The sequence below is a fragment of the Fundulus heteroclitus genome, chromosome 9 (genome assembly GCF_011125445.2).
Source record: "Fundulus heteroclitus isolate FHET01 chromosome 9, MU-UCD_Fhet_4.1, whole genome shotgun sequence".
Classification (NCBI taxonomy): Eukaryota; Metazoa; Chordata; class Actinopteri; order Cyprinodontiformes; family Fundulidae; genus Fundulus; species Fundulus heteroclitus.
The window spans coordinates 32,566,888-32,587,278 of NC_046369.1; the positions used below are offsets into that span (position 1 = coordinate 32,566,888).

Consider the following 20,391-nt stretch of genomic DNA (forward strand, 5'->3'; position numbering starts at 1 on the left):
CTGGCATGCCTCATGTCTGTGGGTGTAGAAATGAAGACATTAAATGAAACTGTCATCTTGAATAAAGTGCCTTGAGACGATGTGTGCTGTGAATTGGTGTTGTATAAATAAACTGAATTGAATTCGTATTGGGATGAAGGGAGTGGGAACCGTGTACAAAACCTCTGCGACGATGTCATTTTCTCCTCCTTCTTTTTTCAATACTTGATGGTCCCTGAAACGTCTGGAGATGAAAGCTCAAATGTCTATGAGTGCCTCAATTACTCAGGTATTTCTTACTCAGAAAATAACTTGGATTTCCCTGCTATTGGAGCCATGTTAAGCATGCTGAAGGGTGATTCTATATCACTGCAGAAGCAGCATCTGCATATTGTAGAATGGGACTATTTCTTATTGGGCCACTGCAGCACCATTTGAGCAACACCTAAATAAGGCATCTCTGAGCTCCAATGCTCATGCCACAGAATTTTTGTATGAGTGCCAAAAATAAAAAAAAAATACATGCCATTTTTATTTAGCTGCATATGAAATGATACTCATTGTAGCGAGTAAAGAGGTAAGGCTAGAATGTTATTAGCTATTTAAGTTAAAGGGAGATCTGCAGCCATGTGGGAGGACGTAAGAAGAGCAGAGTGAGGAAAGGTGGTCATCAAGTCCTCCTGCAGTCTAGCCCTTCCAACTTCACTAGTAGGTCAGGACAACCTACGATACCTCAACAGCGAGCTTTAATCAAACTGGAACGTTTTCAGCCTGCCATTAAAAGTGGACTGGGTGTCTCCTCCACCTAGAACAAAATGGGCGCTGGTTCTGCTAATGATTAATGATACCCCACATTACTCTTAGATGCTGTAAACACACACATGTCAACCTGCAAGTAACACAAAATCTCATTGATCTGCTCAATTTAGTGTTTTGCCTTTAATGAATGTTTTTGCACATATTCAAATGCATCATGCAAAACAATACTGTTATATTTAGAACCTATTTTCTTAAAACTGAGAAAGTATACAAAAAAGCAGTCTCCGCAATGCACACACTGCCGTGTTGTTGTTTGCGAAAAGCAGATGCCACAGACTCCGAACGGGATACACAGCGTGGCGTCTTCATCAAAGCTTCTGCCGGAAGATGCTGCAAGTTCAACATTGTGAGGCTGTAAAGTATCCTGCAAATCTAGCTTAGAGCCCAAAGCAAGCACGGCCCGCCCCGTCTCCCCACACAACTGAAATCACTAAAATCACCTCAGTAGCACACAAAGTAAAAGTGATCCCTAGTCCAAGAGTGGCCACTTAGAGTGTTTGGATTTGTCTGAAGGAGAACTAATGCCCAGCCCACCCTTATGAGAAACTGAAGGAGTCGGAGTGCGCGAGCCGAGCGCCAGACAACAACGCAGCACTTGCAGTTCCTCCGCAGTATAACCAATATTTACCCACTGCATTATCTTTCAGGGTATCCTCCCAAGCTGTAGGGTTTGTTTCACACACATCACAAGAGAGGTGCAGGTTTTCATGCAATCAGACAGCTTAGCTGGGGACCTTTCTCGCTCAACTATAAATACCAGTTAAAAGTGTTTGCTTTGCATTGCCAGATGACAGCTGCACGGCACGAGGAGGCTACTATATGTCAGTTGTGTGTCGGCTTTTAAGTGTACGCCCTGCTTGATGTGATTGCGGCCCCAGCTGACTCCCACTTAGTCTGCTGCTGGGTTATTACCATGCTTATTACAATTAATGAAGCTCATAGAGGGAGACAGAGAGAGTTAATGCTCTCCAACACAAATCCAGGGTGACAGAAATGTCGTGGAAATGAGTTAAAGAAGCTGGAGTACAACCAAAGAAGTGGAAAGTATAGTTGTTGGTCCTGTTGGTCATGTGATGAAGCCAATCCTTCTCACAATATAGATCGCCAGCGTTCGTTTGTCCAAGTTTGCTCTTTTGTTGCAGCGACATTACTCTAAGATGACGACATGCGCCGCGTCTCTCGTCCCTCCTTTGTCCCCCAGCCGGGCTTTGCACAGGCTGCACTTCTGGTGTGGACATTAGCTAGGCCACGGGATGAGCTTTCGGACCAGCACCTCTTTCCATTCTGGCTCCGTCAGCTGGTGGGATTTACCTAAACACTCATTCAGCAAAAGTGAATGTGGCTCGGCCCAGGCGGTCCGACCTTTTACACCGAGGTGAAAGCGGCAATCGTCTGTTAACCAACACAAAGATGCACTGGGGGGGGGGGGGAGGTAAAATAATTTTCTGTTAAATAAGTGGACAACCCTTACTTAAAATAAGACTTTGCCACTCTTTGGAGATCAAAAATTTGCGTGTATTAGGATATAAATCTTTGTTATAACACGTGTTATGCTGCAGGGTTAATGAGAGGATGGCAGCAACTTTATTGCCTCTTTGGTGGCAATGAAATGAAATGACAATGACAGCACTTCAAGCACGTCACGCTTTCTTTTTTAAAAGCGTACAAATTTGGCCAGGCTAGAAGTAAAGCATCACTGCCCCGTCGCATTAGGGCTGGTGGTTCTCACACGGTGGAACACTTACCGAGGGCCGGTCCCACCCCCATGCAAAATGTGATTATTTCTGCCAATAACATGAATGGCTACGATCAGTCAGATCATCAGATCATTCACTCACCTGCTAGAAACTCATCACAGGTCTGGCAGTGCTGTTTATGTGATTCTCATAACTAAAAAAATGAAATGCTATAAGACTATAAGGCAACTCTTTCCCTCACCTGATGCACTGACCACAATTGAGATTGTGAAGCAGCACTGGGCTGATTCTGTGGCTCCAAAGTCATATTTTAATTGTGCTCCTGGAGAACTTCCACATAACATATGTGTTGACGTAAAAATCCTGTTTATTTTAATCACATAAATCAGCACGCTCTGCAGCAAGCTACATATCTCAAACTATAGTATAGCTAGCAGCCATGAAGCTTGATGCACAAAACCTTTGCTACCTAAAAGTCAACAAGGTGATGTTTTATTTTTATTTTTTGCATGATTTCTACATCATCAAGGATACATTATTGTTTAAAATGCACAATTTGTGCATTTTTGTATCTATGATCATATAGAAATCATTATACATGCAAAAAATTAGCATTTTTGATTGCTCTTAGGAGGACCCTGGTGACTCGGCAGACCTAAGCTGCTGCTCAGTTTGCTCATCCCTTGGGCCGGCTCTGCAAGTACCACTGGGGTCACTTAGGCTCTCTTTAGTGGTCCAAAAATTAAAACCGCCAATTATTTCCAGGACTGGTACTTTGAGAACTGAATCTAGCTGTTTTTCTCACTGTCATTCTCAAATGTTCTGGTTTCTTTAAGGTTATTATTTAAGGTTCTTTAAGGTTATTATTTAGGATTCTTATACATGGTATTTGTTAGAACCTTTCCTCCCTAATCATCTTCTAGACTCCTGGCTCCAGGTCAGGAAAACACATGCAAAGTATGATGGGAGCCTGTGACTGTAGTCGTGTTTTTAAAATAGTACTCTAATTATTAAGCGCTGCCCTCATCCTACCTGTTTTCATTTTCTAAAGATTTCCTATCTTACCACAACAGTTTCTTAAATGTATTTAAAGTCATATTTTGTGCCACATTACTCGTTCGCATTGTTAAGATACGTGATGTCTGCACGGTCAAGTCCTGCAAGCCTTTAGGCAACTTTCCCCAACCTCAAAAATTGGATTTCGCTGCAACAAATACGATGAAGAGTGAGACCTGTGCCCACTGTGCGGTGGAGGATCTGTGATGCTGAGGGCCTGTTTTTCCTCCCACGTGCATCTAGGAAATCTTTGGAACATCATGAGATTTTAAATAACAGTCTTAATAAATTAGCCAGTTACTAGTTCTACTTTAAGGTCGCCTGTAGAACCAATCAACTATACTGTTGAAATAGGGCCATTTTTTTTCATAAGGCCTTATGAAAAGAGGTTTTGGTACTAAGTAGACCTTGTTAGAATGGTTTATCCCAGACATTAGACCAACATCTGATTAAAGATACATTTAATTAAGCTGTTATCCAAGTAGGTCGCTTGCATGTCTTTAATTTCTCCTCGCTGAACTGGACTGTTGCTAGTTTCTAATAGCCCATGATGTTCCTGCTATGTTTTGTCATCCTCCGTCCGTCCCACCAGAAGCCGGGGAATCCTGATCCACGTGGCCAAGAAAGTCCGCCCCGCGTCTTCCCGCTGCCATTTTTTTAAAAACCACCTCTAGTTTAGAGGAGTGAAAAACACAGCAGCATTAGGGGCAGCAGATGACCCGGCGCAGCAGCGAGGAGCACAGCAGTCCTCTCCCTGACAAATGAAAGGATGGGGGGCGTCAGCCGCAGCTGAGTTCAGAACGGCCGGATCAGGGAGTGAGGGGAGACAGCAGCTCTCTGCTCACTCTTGGGTGACTTTTTGCTGGATTTCTTCCCCGCTCCACTCCACAACAACATGCCGTTTGCCAAAAGAGTCGTGGAGCCCCAGTTGCTGGTCAGGTACCAGACCCCGAGCGAGGAGGAGGGTCTGCTTTTCGAGGACCTGGTCTCCATCAGTAATGTGGCTCTGTCCCGGACCCTGCGCCAGCTGTCGGACCTGGCCAGACATGCCTGCTCCATATTCCAGGAGCTGGAGAGCGACCTGGCGACCACCAACCTGCGGGTCAGGGGGCTGCAGGGCAAAATTGGCCAACTCCAGCGGAGCTGCTCCGAGCTGGACCCCAAACAGGAGGCAGTGCGTGAGTACTCCGCTCCACACTCACACACCGCGGCGCGGCGCGCGCCTCTACCTCCGTCCTGCGCGCGGCTCCTCGCATGAGACCCGGCACGAGGGCGCATCATTTTCCAACTGTTTGATATAACATAATATCCCTGTTCTGTAAGGTCAGCTAAGTTTAGCTAAACGTAGCTTCCTGTGAGGCCACTGCGTACAGATTCAGCTCTGTGAGCTACTTTTTTATATAAAGTCAGACATTTAAAAGGTCTCAGCAAATACAAATACTTCTTTAAAGTTCATTTTAGTTGTGACGGTCTTTTTGGTAGAGTAGAGGGGCGTATGACGCCGTCCCTGCCGCATGTCAGCAGCTGTTTAAAACCAACTATTACGCCGCTGTTACTCTCTCAGAGCGTCCTGTAGCTCTGCCACTGGGACTTTAACGTTGTTAGTGACGCACTTTGCTCCATGCGGGAAGCGCTTCCACTCTTCCTCTCCCTTCTTCAGAACTCAGAGCCGGCCCAAGAACACATGGGGCCCCGACTGCAGTTTGATTCTGGGCCCCTCTTGCATTAAGGAACATCATTCATCAGCCATGGGTTTCAGGGATGTTATGGCACATTCTCTTTGGACTGAGAATGCGTATTTTTGGAGTTCCCAGTCAGGAAAACAGTAAAAACACCCGCTGAAGTCAGAATGGCTACTGGGAGTGATGCCATCCTGCTACCAGTGTGTTTTCAAATGTTTTTGGGCTGTATGAGATCTGCATTTGTGCCAAAATCATTTAATATATATTAATAAAAGATTTACAGAGCCAATGAAAAGACACCCCACGCATGCAAACACGTTCTATACACATTTAAAATGTGGTGTCAATCAGTTGTAGGAAATATCAAATGGAAATGTAATGGTCAATCCTCTGCCACACACACACACACACACACACACTGACAGAGTTCCTAAATCAAACTAATGCATCAGACAAAACTTTTAGTAGCACAACCCTAGCTCAATTCAATAAAGACTCCAGTCATGTCTAGACTGCACATACAGTGGAGTCCAGAAGCAGTGGCTTGTGTATTTGGTTACGCTCACAAGCAGAACCGTAATTTTGATAAGCTATTTATAAAGTTTTGAGGCTCGCGCTTCACAGTGGTGACTAAAAAGTTGAACGTTTTTTGAGATCTGTGTTCTGGGTGACAAATCGAGCTCTCTTACAAGCGCCCCTGCTGGCCTGGGCGCTTGTAAGCAGCAGCTTAGTTTCCCTTTTACATTTGCCCGACTCTGTTCAAAGTCATACTCAGAAGCGCTGTAAAGTGTCCGCGTTCGAACCCAGGAACCTGTTCACGGCTGTCCTGCTTCATACGTTGAAGTCCACTCGGCTGATCTGGCAGGAATTCATTACCCTGATAACACAGCATGCGGCCATCGCCTGGCTCTTTTAATCTCCGAGCCCCCTGCTCTTTTGGGAAGGGGGGGGCGGTGCTGGGTTATATTTATATAGGTGTGTTGTGTGTGTGTGTGTGTGTGTGTGTGTGTGTTGAGTATCAATCTGATCAAGAGACCCGTCCGACCCCGGGACAGTGACCACAGCATTTTAACCCCCTCCACTTTAGGTTCAGCAAGTCCTTGCATGTTCCCCCAGACCCCTGCTTCCTGTGGTCTCTAAATGGGTAATTTTGCCTTGAGGTATTTATGTGTGGCAGCTTTCCACCGCAACCTCCCCTAACAAAAAAAAAAAAAAAAAGAAAGAAAAAAAAATGGAAAAAAAGTCTGACCCCCCTTTTTAAAGCCAATTTAAACAGTCTGCAGTGATTCTTTATTTCATCAGCCAGTTGCTGGTTTGTTTTGCTTGCATGCATAGTTGTGTTGTGTTACGCAGCTGCAGGCCACAGACTGCTAAAGTGTCTGTTCGGTCTTGCAGCCAGTTTGTGTCTGATTTCGACGCTGTCAGCTGATGTTTGTAAGTACTGGGGCTATGAGGAAAGCTGTAAAACTACCTCTAGACGAGTATACCTGAAGATCTCTACACCTGAATTATGCAGCGTTAAAATGTGAATGAACACCCTAATGTTGCTGGATGTGATAGTATCTTGCGTGCAGTTTTTCTTTTGTTGTTGTTGTTGTTGTTTTTTTGCTAAACCCTTTTGCTTTTAAAAGCCTAATTGTCGTTAATTGTGCTTTTCAAAGTAATGGTGTCAGGCGTTGCCTTTAACAACAGAACCCCGTCTCATCTGAATGACAATCGGAGTAAATGGAGCAGTCCGAGGCACGCAGGGCTTTCGGGAGGCGGGGGTGGGTCCCACCGAGATGCGGCTCGTCCACAGGATGAACTGTAGAGGAGCCCGGCGCTGAGGGTTTGTTTATCGCGCCGTAGAAACAGGCAGATGTTAAACCTGCTGTTAAAGTGTTGGGACTGCCTGTTCCATAAACAACCTGCTGGTAACATGGAGTTAGTCTGGGAGGGCATCAGATAAACACTGTTTGAGATGAAGTTAAATATAGCCATTGGCCATGTGGGTAAAATCTAGGTAAGAGGAAATCTTCTTTCTTTTTTTCAAATCCTACACTGATTCACATGGATTGAATACATTTGTTTGCTTGGAGTGCACAGACTGTCACATCTGCTTCATCAGTTCTTTTGGGGTATGTCTCTACCAGCTTCGTACAGTCAAATGGCCACGTGTGCCATTTTTTTTCTTGGTAGAATAGCCGAAACCTAGTGAGATTGGACAAACTTGCCATGGATTTCGGTCTGAACTTTGACTAGGCCATTCTAACACATGCAATGCTTTGATCTAAACCATTCTACTGTAGCTCTGGTTGGAGCTTTGGGGGTCATTGCCCTGCTGGAAGGTGAACCTCTGGCTCAGTCTCTAATGTTTAACAGCCTCTAACATGCTTTCTTCCAGGAATGCGCAGCATTTCAGCTGACCTGTCTGCTGCGTTCCTTGCTCTTCGAGATGCTACTTGTTCACTGATGTTCTCTAACAAACCTCTGAGGCCATCACACAACATTTGGATTCATCCCCCCCCCCCTTCCATTCCATGCTCTGGTAGTTTATCAAATTAAAACCCATAACATTTTCCACATACATTGAAGTTTCAGTTTGTGGGCAAAATATGAAAAAGTCAGAGTCAAATGAAAATTTTTTCCTTGGAACTATACGTTAAACATGAAGTAATGCTCTACACTGCAAAAATGGATCTAAAAATAAGTAAAATGTTAGTGTATTTGTCCTTGACTTGAGCAGGTAAATAAGATTATCTGCCAATGGAATGAGTATTTTGACCCCTAAAATAAGATAATTAGACATCCTGCACTTGAAATAAGATGATGGAGATGAGTTGTTCCTATTTTAAGTGCACAAATCTTATTCCAATGGCAAATCATCTTATTTACCTGCTCAAATCAAGGACAAATACACTAACTTTAAGAACAATTTACTTATTTTTAGTTCCGTTTTTGTAGTGTAGAAATTGACACCCAAAATAAATGTTTCAACAAATATAAGAAGTTCACTTTCAGTTATCTAAAGACAAAAAGTCCTTTTTTCTTTGATGCTTTGTCACACACTAAAACAGAAATGAACCAGGCGCCTGGCATATATCTCTCTGCCGTATGTTTGGACAGCTCCCCCTGACACCCCATCCATGTCTGCCCCCTGGACTACCATCAGATCTCTTCAGGCAGACTGGGTCCCACCTTGAAGTTCCTCGCTGGGTTTTAGGTTACCCTGGCCCTGTTTGGACGTGGCGCTGTGACACCAGCGGCCCCCTGGCTTCTCTGGTCCGACGGCACGTGGCTGGCACTTCAAACGCCTTCCTCGCTGCAGACCGTACCGCAGGAAAACAGTAGTCACCCGGCTCAATCTGAGTTAAACACAGCAGCAAAAACAGAGAGCAGTAATCAGTCCTCTTCTGTCAGGTTCTGCGCAGCCGTTAAGTAAAACCGCAGAGTATAAACTTGTGATAAGACATATCTCTGGAGAAACATAAACAGTCCGTAAAGCCGTAAAAATCTAGATGGGATGATTTTAAACAGAGAAAATAAAAACGGTTCCCATCTTCACAGAATGAGCATAAATATGTCCTTCGAGGACCAAATGGTGTGTAATTTTAGGAGAAACGTGATGACCTCAGATAGAAGACTATTGTCCAAAAAAAAAAAAATGCCTTCCCTTTTATGGGAGCAATCTTTGCTTACATTGCAGCAACCGGGCACCGCTTTTGGTTACAAGCGTACAGCATTTACAATTCAATGTCATTTTTTTTTACTTAATGTCTAAAAAATGAACCACCTGCCTGAGCTCGTTGTCCTGAAACCACCTCACTGCACCTTTAACTGCCCATTCAGGTCCTTCTGTACTTTTCAGTTCATAGAAGTCAAGTCGTACAGTGATTTACGACACATGCACGTGAGGCCTGCAGCAGGAAGTTTCTCACTTCTGTACTTGAAAACCTTTCAGACATCCCTATGCGCTGTTTTCCATCCACTGAATCAGCTCGTGAAAAAAAGCTCAAACCCGTTTATTAACGCTCTGCAGTTACCCCCGTACCCCATCATTAGATCTCCGGCTCTGCAGCGGGACGTCCGCGCGGGTCTGTGCGCTTCGCCGCCTGGTTATTAGAGTCTCCCTGCCCATCTCTGCTGCTTTCCTCTCGGCGGGGAAGCACATTCGCTCGCTGACTCTGCCTTCTGAATTTGATTGACCCAGTTCGGCCATTACTGGGACTTTGATGTGCTAAGTGAGCTCTCATTGACGAGTCAATGCACACTTTATCCGAGGCCAATGTCAGTCAATGCTGGAGTCATCTGTAGAGCTTCAGTTAATGTATGTTGTCAGCGAGTGAAACGAATGTATGGAGAGAGTCGTGGCATAGAATGCACATTTTACAGTGCCATATTGTTTCAGTCATTATTTGCTATGTTATAAACACGCATTTCACATGTATTTAGGACTTTATGTGATAGACTAACACAAAGTAGTGCGTAAATGTAATGTGAGAGAAGCTGTACAAATAAAACTTAGTCAAGAATAGTTTAGTCATCCCCCAATACTTCTAAGGAAAATCCAGTGTGGCAAATTGCATTCAAACGTTTGTGTGTAATTTAACCTTGGTACAAATCTGTTCTACAAAGACCTCCGGGGTTTGTTAAGATGCATTCTCACCGTACACGTACAAGACGAATTGTTCACTGTTGGTCGCTTGACATTTCATCTCTCTCTCTCTCATAAATACAATTTGCGTGGACATCGCGGCAAAATTTCGCCCAGCTCTTTGCGTGTCCACCGCGCTGTTCGCAGTTTCGGCCAATTCATGCCACTTGCATCGCTCGAAATGGGCCATTCACATCACCTTTACATGGGTGATAACATGTCAATCACTTGCTCCATTCGCCTTGTTCGCGTTCGGTGCAAACATTATGGAATAGTCGGCATTTTAAAGACCAAGGAACAGAGCAGACAGGTCAAGGAGACAGTCGTCAAGGCGTTTAAAGCAGGGTAAGGTTATAAAATAAAATCCCACACTTTGGTAATCTCACAGAGCACAGTTCAGTCTGTGTTTCTATAAAGAAGAAAGTCTGGTACCATTCACCATTGAGCGGCAGCCAAGAGGCTGATGGTAACTCTGGAGGAGCCGTAGAAATCCACAGCTCAGCTGGGGAACTCTATTGACTGGATAACTATTAATCACACGCTCTGACCTTAATGAAAGACCCAGTTGTAGTTTTCTACAAGACATGTAATACACTCCAGAAACATGTGGAAGAACCTGCCCTGGCCAGATGAGACCAAAATGTAACTTTTTTTTTGCCTTTTCTTAGAATGCTAAGTGTGGCAGTAAACATAATATAAACATAAATATAAATATAATATATAATACAATAAAAAACAAAAAACTAATCACCCCCATGGTAGAGATGCACCGATCACCTTACCCGGATTGGATATCGGCTCCGATATTGATTAATTAGCTGGATCAGATATCGGATGAATGACGCCCTTCTAGCATTCCTATCCAGTCATTTCTTTTTTTTATTGTTATTATCATACACAGAAATACAGTTATGGCGATCTAGTCACGTCAATTCTATGTTTGCAATGTGTTTACGTTGCAAACTGTGTTTACGTCATCACACAGAGCCCGCACAGCAGCTAGTGATGAGCAATCACAGAGCAACAGGGAGCAAGCGCCGGACCGAGCCAAGTCTGCTATTTGGAAACATTTTAAACTTGATACGCCGACAAGTCCGACTGCAACATGCAATATCTGCAACACGAAAATTGCGAGCTGTGGTGATAAAGTTGGTCAATTCCACATCACCAAAATAAGCACCTCCAAAAGCACCATGCTAAAGACCTTTATAACAATGTTTATTAGACTGTTTAAGCCTGATGCCTTCACTCACATGATGGCAAGGTATACGGTTCATTTATTCAACAGTAGTATTAGATCTGTGTCGGGCATTGGCCGATACGCTTAGCCCAGGTATCGTATTGGGTTGGATCGGAAAAAAAACTGGATCGGTGCATCTCTGCCCCATGACATTACCATAGGCTTTGCTTCAGCAGGGACGGGGAGGCTGCTCAGGCTTTTAATGACCAAGACTAAAGCCACCTCAGAAAAGTTGAACATGCAAACTCAGCGTGGAAAAGCCTGCATGGCTGAGAGACACTGCTAACCACAAAACAACTGTGCAGACCTAATTATGAAGTAGCCGAGTTGAACAGACAGATGCACAAAGACTTCTAATAATTCACACCAAGAAGATGATAAAGGCAACTTGGATCTCCAGCCTCTAGCTCTCTTTTCTCTTTCATTAACGGAACCATTTGCATACTTCTGCATGTCCAGGCAACCTGCTATTGGTATACTAGCCTGGCTAATTATAGTGCAGGTTTCAAAGTCTTTGCTCAGTCATTCCTGCACCCCCCCCCTCCATCCTCCCCTTCCCAGACGAGCGGTGAGGAAGCCTAGACAGCATTGATGCTGCAAGTCCTTTTCTTTCATCAGTCATGCAGCTGATGTCACTCCTTTCTATTTCCTCTCAGAACTGAAGCGCATAAATCTGTCAAACTGTAGCATAAATGATGAAATATGTGTTTGTTGTGTACCCCGCAGTATCTGAGGTCTCCCACAGGCTGGATTCCCTGGGCTGTAAATTGAAGAGATTTTTTTTCTTTTGCTGAACTGCTCTGTCAGGTCAGGCATTCCAGAAACCCAGTGGCCAGGAAAGCCCAGTGCTGCCTCTTCACTTCTGGGACCTTGTTCTCTAATTGCCCCTCAGTAGTCGTGTCATTAGGGGAGTTTGGTGGAGAAAACAGAGACCGGGTCCGTATATTAAAGGTGGCGTATTGTTCAAATGAAGCGTGAGGCGTGTCATTGATTCGCTTGAGGGAAGTTTGTGACTTATTACATCGTGCATTCTTGTGGCGAGACCGTTTACCAGAAGAAGTGTTCCCGACTCAGTCTTAATCCCTCTGCTTGTTTTCTGTATGTTTTCAGGTGAATGTGCCGACGTTTTGCCAAATAGGGGCCTCTCTGCTGGCACCCGTGTGAGAAAAGTTCTTGTTTTTGTAACGTCGGATTCCCTAACAGGATGATGAGTTTTGGTTTGTTATTGGAAATAGGTGACTGCTTTCCAAGGCTGCAGAAGTCATGGGTCACCATGACAAGATACCTCACCACCCTGAGGCATGTGTGTAAATGTTTCGCCACACATGTAAACTTTACCCTTATTCAAACGATTTCCCCAGCTCTCGTTATTGTTTATGGAGTCCAGAGTCTGGGACTGAGCCACCAGGGGTACAATTAAAGTCGGCACTAAAGTAAAGTCAACTACCCACTGACCTTAAAAGCCTGCTGACCTCCTCACCCTCCCCTCTGTATGCATGATCAAAACACAAAAGCTCTAAGAGAACCACCCCCCCCACCCCATCCGCCCCATTTTTTCCTTATCATTAGCCATTTAAAGACGTGCCTGCCCAATCAGAGTGGATTTTGACGTGATATCTGTTGGCCACAGGTCAGCAAACCTTGAAGACGCGGAGCAGGGCCTGGTCTGACTGAATTGCCACAGTCAACTCGATAAAGTAAACAAAGCCTTTAGTTCAGGTTGTTACTCGTGAATTGAGACGAACTGAGCCAAGAAATGCGCTGCGGCTCCTTTTTGATGTTTTTCCTTGTTCTTAAAGCTCCTGTTGCATTGTTTCCAATCTTGCCACGTATGTTGGCATTTTATGTGGGTATGAATATGAGGAAAGCTTCACATCAAGTTTGTTGTGTTCGATGTGCCCCTGTCTTGTGTAGTGTGTGTGTGTGTGTGTGTGTGTGTGTATTGGGATGGAGGGTGTACAATTCATAGCGTTCTACTACATCTGGAAATGTTTCTGTACTTTTTCTGTAGCCGTGTTTCCATCAACGAGTTTTTTATGCACATTTTTTATGTATTGCATTAGAAAAGCTAGATAGAAACGGCAGAATTTGAAATAACGTCATCAGTTTCACAAAAAACGTTTTCACACTACCTTGTGGTGGGTTTTGTTTTTTTCCGAAAAAGAGTTAATGTTTGAATATACAGTATTCTCTATGATTACAGCATTTGTCACTGACTGACGTTCTGTGTTTTATGTCATTTTGCGTGTTTTATTGTTTAAAGCAAATATTTATAAGATGTTATATTGGAGGAGTTTTATAAACATGGCAAAATAATTGTCATAAGTTTGTACAGGAATCTGTTTCAGGCATTGATGGCAGTCTTTCTAAGGCTTTTATTTTGTTTATATCAATATTGTAATCATATCGTATGACAGAAATTAGGAAATATATTGTATAATAAGTTTGGCCATGTCGTCCAGCCCTAGTTTGGACGTAGCGAAGATTTACCTCACATAACTAATCAGCTATTTTCACTGTCGGCATCTTTCTGGATATTCTCATAACGTTGCATTTCTTTTTCTACGTCTCCGGATAGTATTTAACCAATACTAGTTGACATGACAGAACAATTACACTTTGCCCGATAGCAACATGTTCCTGAAAACCTCTCTCAGTTTTTCTCCTATGCTAGCCCATACTGGTTTGTAACTTCTACTTGCTGTTTATTACAGCCATGGATAACTTAAACTGGAACTGACAAAATTACGCTTTGTGTAGCCTGGTTAATTCACTCCAAACCAGTAGATGGAAACATGCTTAATTTGCATTTTCATTTTCTTTCTTGCAACATTTTTAAAGTTCACTTCAAATCTGTATGAGAAATGGATGGAAACATTGCTTCACAATCTCACAGAGTTTATTCCTTTTATGAACATAATGATCTGAGGCGGAAAGTTTAATGCTGTATACCATGAGTGCCCAAATAATTGATAACCCAAATAATCAGACAGTAGGTAGGACTGTCGTCAGTTGTAGCCACTCTGAGTTTTTGGCTTGTCGAGATGTGTGAAAATTCACCACTGCAGACAGAGCATCTGCATAATGTAGCATGAGATTAAGTAACATTATTGTAATTTTGTTGCTGAAAATATTCGAGTAGGACTTGTTTAATGTTAATGGTATTTGCACATACTGTATACACGATACACACAAAACCTGTTACCGTCTTACTTAGCTGGCGATCATGTGCTATTTGGTGCTAGGAAGGCAATTTTATAACATTATTAACCTAGAGTATCTTACTACACCAAGACAGCAGAGATATCCAACAGTGTGATTGAGGGTATTACATTTTCCCAAGTTTGTATTTTCAGAATTTTTTTTTATTCATAAAGCACCAATAAAATCAAAGATAATAATTGTTGAAATAACATTGTGTCAATTATATTGGGATGTGAACTATTCTGTGTAAAGTCAAGATCTCCTTTGTGTTAAACTCCTTGAAATAAAACCCATATTCTGTTTTTGGCTCTTCACCATGTGTTCAGCGTCCAGTCTGATTACATCTGGAGCTTCTGTTCTTAATACTGATGCAGAAACAACTCCAGTTTTACCAGGTTAAACTATCTTAACTTCAGGGAGTGTGCATTTTACTACGTCTCTCCACATTCTTGTCCGTGGCAACCTGGAGAAATATTGACAGCTGAGACGGCCATAAAACCATTGTCGGCTGGTCTTTGTTTCACCGCTGCTAGACAGAAGCATTTCATTCTACTTGGGCTGGTTTCCTTTTCTCCTTCAAACTCTAATTTTAAGTCATTTGATATCCCCCTCAACCAACTGTATTGCCACAAAGGCATATTTAAAGGTTATGTAACAGAATTACACTGAAAACACATCTCAGGAATCAGGAAGTGGAAATAAAAAAAGATGGTTCTTATGATCTCTCCTGTTCTTAGTCCATGTGAATAGCTGGCTCGCTGTCTGTTGTCAGAGATTAGTTGGAAGCAGGAGATAAAGGATCTTACACTAGGTGATGAGTCACAGCTTTAAAAAAATAAAAGCTTTATTGTACGTGAATCCTTCCACCCTGTTTTAACAGTTTTTTTTTCCTTAACAGAAACTTAAGTGGAGCAGTGAACTGCAGCACATACCTTTTTATTTCCATAACAATCAGAACTATCGTGTAATAGATGGGAAAGATACTCTCATGCAATTCTACCAAAAGACTGAGAACCTTGGAGAAACTGATATTCAGGGCTAAATCCCAGGAAGGAAGCACATGTGGATCTGTAGTCTCTGCCATGCAGGTGTTTAGACTGGGATCTGAAAGGAATGTGAACTCCCCCCTCCTCACCGCTATAGCCAGCCGCACAGACCAGCCAGGTTGAGTCCTTTAAAGTTGAAAGAGGCTCTTCATCAATCATCTTACCATCATGTCAGTGCAGCAGAAATGGGAAGCACCTGTTGGATATCAGGGTGTGCGAAAGTAACTTCACAGGTTTAGGGTTGATTTGTTTGCATTCCCTGGCATTTAGATACTCTTCCCTCCCTAAATCGTCTGCTCTCGTCTTAATCCCGACCATCCAACTAGCACAACAGGTTGGTGTAGATTTGGATCTCTGCACATGCTGCTTATGAGAAACGTTCATCCATAAAGACATGAAATGAGTGTTGTTGCTCAATAGTTGCAAAGATCATTATTTACTCATTACATTTGTGTGTGAAGTCACATAAATAGAATCTGTTTCATTGAAAATATTTCCCCACGTTGTGGGAGCAAAGCCTGGGAGATTTTGGAACTTGAGTTTGTTTTTCCCACCAGATTCTCACCAAGGAGCCGTTTGAGAGGGAGACGCTAAAACATGGGGTGGAGACAGCAGTAGTAGCCATGTTGGCCACAACTGTCACTGAAATGTTTTACTGCTGTCTTGCTTTGCCTTATGCAATTTCTCTGAATGTGTGTTGCATTAAGTGAATAAGGAGAAAAAAAACGCTAAATCATGACCGTTTATTTTGAAAAAGAATGTGTTAGGATGCTTCTACAGTCAAGTTAAATAAAATGTCTTGCCCTTCGTAGCAGAAGTCTTAGATTCTGGCAAAAACCCTGGACTTCAGTCATTTAAAGCCATGTCCTCTGTTCGTGGCCTTATCTGCTTCCTGCTGTTCTGGTAGCATCCTGTGGGCCTTCTCTTGTCACACTGATTTGTGCTTTTAGCTCTGGCGGTTTATGTAGGCTGAGACTGACTGGCAGAGTGTTCTTGAATGAGCATCACTGACCTGGATACTGATACCTCGGTGCTCTGACTTTTGGGACTATATTTTCTCCCTCTAAAACTATTCCCAACATTTCAAATTTTGTCTGCAGCCAAGATTTCTGCAAAACAATGTATATATATATATATATATATATATATATATATATTTTTTTTTTTTTTTTTTTTTTTTTTTTTTTTTGATCTTTGAGGGATCTATAGATAGATAGATAGATAGATAGATAGACAGACAGACAGACAGACAGACAGACAGACAGACAGACAGACAGAGGGAGGGAGGGAGGGATAAGCACATGAGTGCATGGACACACTGATTCAGGTTGTATCTAGAACATTTCAGTATGACAGTCAGTGTTTGCACAACTGGCTAGAATGACACCCAACACCAAGCTGGCAGAAGCATGATGAAGAACGGCGAAAGCAAAACATCACGCTTCTTTTCCTATCATGCAGGATTATGACATGGTGCATATTTTTAGGCCTAATGAAAGTCCTATCCACACCTCAGCCAATTAGATGTAGTTTCCAAGATTATGTAAGACAGTAAGTGAAAGTGAAAGTTAGACAATGTGGAAAAAGTCTGATAACAGTAGATTATTTTACGTTTTTATTGTAAAGAAGTCTTTAACCAGGTGAAAAGTTGCCCTGGTAACAGTATTGTGGTTTTGTTTACTTTGGAACAGGCGCATAGGTTGTTGAGTCAGATAGTAGAGTCCAGGTTCTCATAGTTTGGATTTTGAGCCTCACTGGCTCTGGCATTGTGTTTAAAAGCAAGAACAAGTTGACCCTTGTTTGACCTTTGCTTCTTGCTTCTTCACAGCCTTCCTTTTTAAGGGACAGTCCCTCGCCATCTACATTCATCTTTTATCTTGCCAGTAATTTCTGTGCCTCGGCTCCCTCAGGCATTTTTTATACTCTGTTCTCACTCAAAGCTCTCACTCTCTGAGCTTCTGGCCCTCTACCGTGCTCCCTTTTTTTTTCTTTTTTTTCCACAATCCCAGTTTCTTATTTTGGGACTCAGCCAGTCCTGCTCCCAGCAGCCCCACCGGCTAGAGTGCTGGGATATAAAAATGGATGACCTGCCCTCCATTATGCTCCGCTTACAGTCCTCTGGATGAAACATTTAACGACCCTGAGAACTGGTGCTTTCATACTCTGTGTAAAGATGTGTTGATTAATATTTCATTCAGTTTCTCTGGACGCATGCATTCCTGAATAACACACCTGGAGGGCGCTTTTCTAAATGCGGAATCCAGGTTTTTTTTGCTCCCTGGGTTTGTGGAGCATCACAGGAGTCAAAATGTTCCCATATCAGTATAAAGAATTAATTAGAGTTCCCAATAAAGCTTTAAGTTTCATTCTGACCATTTTCACTGAAGTCATGACACACCAAACTTCCACAGAGAGGCTGCTTTTACAAGAACAGGAAACCTTTGTCATAAGTCTGTCCACTAGGTTTCCAAGAAGTTGCTTGTCAGCCTGTAGAAAGATCCAGTTTCCAATGCACAGGCTGCACGCTCACTGCTAACTGGGGAGCTGATGGGGACTTCCACTGACATCTGAGGACTGAATGAGGCACGGCATTGTTGTGAGCTATGGGGCAGAAACAGCTCGACGCCCCGGACCCCATCTGTTCAGGTTCTAACATACCATGGCATCTTGCCCCGCCAGATCTGCCCTGGCTGAAAAACTGCAGTGTAATTCTGCCATAAGAGACTGCGACCGCGTTTATTGTACACCCGAGAAGCCAAGGAGTTGTAAAGTCCGTCAGTCATCAAGAGCGGGGATAACACCCGCTCGCTGAGTGCTGTTGATGGTTGGGAAGAAGAGTAGACAAAGAAAGGAAGATGATATTTTGGACAGAACCTAGACTTATGTTGTCCATCAACGCTTCTGAGAGTGGTCCATCTGATGCGTTGCCGAGTCTGTGGCCGGAAGCCCCTCTACCTCAGGAACCATCTATTGTAGAACAATTCGCTCTGAAGTTGCACTTCATGTTTCGTTATGTGACGTCAGATCAGATTCCGTTTTATCAGGTTTTCTAAGCTTTCAAAAAAAAAGCAATTATACAATCAAGGAAACTGATGAAGCCTTGCAAGTGTAATGTGTTTGGCATTATGTTCGGGACTGTCGTTGAAGGAAATCTTCCTGCAGTAAAAATGACAACGGAGACATTTATAGAGTGCTAAGTCTTTTTGGTCACATTTGAGTGAGTCAAGATATTTTCCCACCCTGTCTTCGGAGTTTCGGTTGTCTCCCCAGCCAGACCCCACGAGAAATAAACGCTGGGAATAGCTTTTTATGGCGAGCCATTCATGGGAAAGTCGAGGGCTGATTACTGCTGTTACATCATAGGAGGGGTCAGCCTGTTTTGGATTGAGGACTTTATGGAGTCTCTCTGGGAGTATTTTTTTTTTCCTCAGGCTGCTCCTGAGATGGTAGCTGTGTGTCATGGGTGGGGAGGAAAGTACCTTGAAGATCCTGCTGGGTCGTTACCAGTCGAAAAGCCCCAACCGTTGTCTGCACCTTTCATCAGAGCCACGCCCTTTCAATTTAGACTATATGGTCCTGCAGGAATATGGATATAATCCAACCAGACATGTAGATCTGTTTTAATCCAACCAGACATGTAGATCTGTTTTCTTTGCTGTTCTATCACCAAAGACACCCTCCTGTCCTCTAACACAATTGCCAAAACTCTACAATAGCTATTTATAGTGAACTTCAGAGAAGATCTAGTTGTTTGATTAAGCCACTAAATGTTTGAAGGTGCTGCGTCATTCAGTTAAGCACTAAATTCTTCATACCCACAGAAGATTTCAATTTAAAAATGTTTTCATTCAACCCAGAAATTTTATTCAGATAGAAAATGAGACTGGCATATGTCAACAGATAATAAAATAATGTAAAGAGATCATCGGCTATCAAAGTTTTTTTGTTTTGTTAAAAAGTGGCATATCAAAATTGACTTTCCATAATCAGACGAAAAAAATCTTCAGTGGCAATACATTAGTCAGTTCCTTCCTATAATTGCTGACCAGCTTTTTGCATGTTTGTGCTGGTGATTTGATGATTTATCTCTCTTTGAGGTCGGATGGTCTCTTTGCCATCACCATAATCTTGTGTTCCCAACACAGATTCTCAAACTTAAGTCCAGAAGCTGGCTAGGCTATTCCTTAAGAACTGTTAACATAAACCGTGTTCAAAATACTTATTTCTACCCGTCCTGTTGTGTCATCATTATTTATATTGGATGCAGAGGCGAGGTCACACTGTGTGAGAGACAGGGCAGTAGCTGTTAAACAGGATTTAATTATATTAAAATAAAGGTAAAAAGAATTACAGAGGTGGCATTTTAAACGTTTGAGCATTTTATTATAGAAGTTAGCAAGATTAGCATGGTTAACATTACCAACTATGTACATTGATCTGTGGTATTCCCATAAATGTGGACCTTTACTCCTAATGGAAATAAAACAAGTGGCTACCTTCCATTAGTGCCCGGTTTCCTCAACCTGATTGGTTTTACTTGTTTTCTAGTTCACTGGAGTACAACCTCAGTTTGGATGGCGCCGTCATAGCAAGGCAGCAGGAAACGTAACGTGACATCATTGCCTTTTTGCCAGCCACAAAAGACGAAAATACCCGAAGCTTTGTCACTGGATCACAGTGGATCACAGCATGCTCCGTTGTTGTTGGGATTATTTTTTTTAAATGGTGGGTTTGAGTGTTGTAACGGAGGCGATCTCGTAACTCAACTGGTGGCGCCTTCCCCAGGTCAACCAGCGACCTTCTGACGTTGCATTTTCACCTTGACTCGCCTGGAACCCTGGCCGAGTATATATTGAAAAACGGTCGGTCAGGCTGAGTAGACACTAGTGGAAAAGGCGCTAAAAGGTCTACAATTTGATTAGGAATTGATGACCTGTGGCAGACGGCACAATGACACATTTAAAAACTTCAAAAGTATGAAATAGCAAAGTTGTGCAATGACCAGCAGTAAAGTCTCTCTGGTGTGGCAGCCTGA

The 20,391-nt window shown here is 42.9% G+C and overlaps 1 protein-coding gene across 4 annotated transcripts in view; it reads left to right on the forward strand.

Annotated features, from left to right (window-relative positions):
* Positions 1-4,236: 4,236 nt before the first annotated feature.
* Positions 4,237-20,391, forward strand: part of nhsa (Nance-Horan syndrome a (congenital cataracts and dental anomalies)) — a 71,384-nt gene continuing 55,229 nt past the window's right edge. For all 4 annotated transcript variants that reach the window (XM_036141509.1, XM_021315748.2, XM_012861230.3 and 1 more), the window contains exon 1: positions 4,237-4,729. In XM_036141509.1, coding sequence (XP_035997402.1) covers positions 4,447-4,729 — 283 coding nt within the window. In that variant the 5' untranslated portion in view covers positions 4,237-4,446. The remainder of the gene's footprint in view (positions 4,730-20,391) is intronic.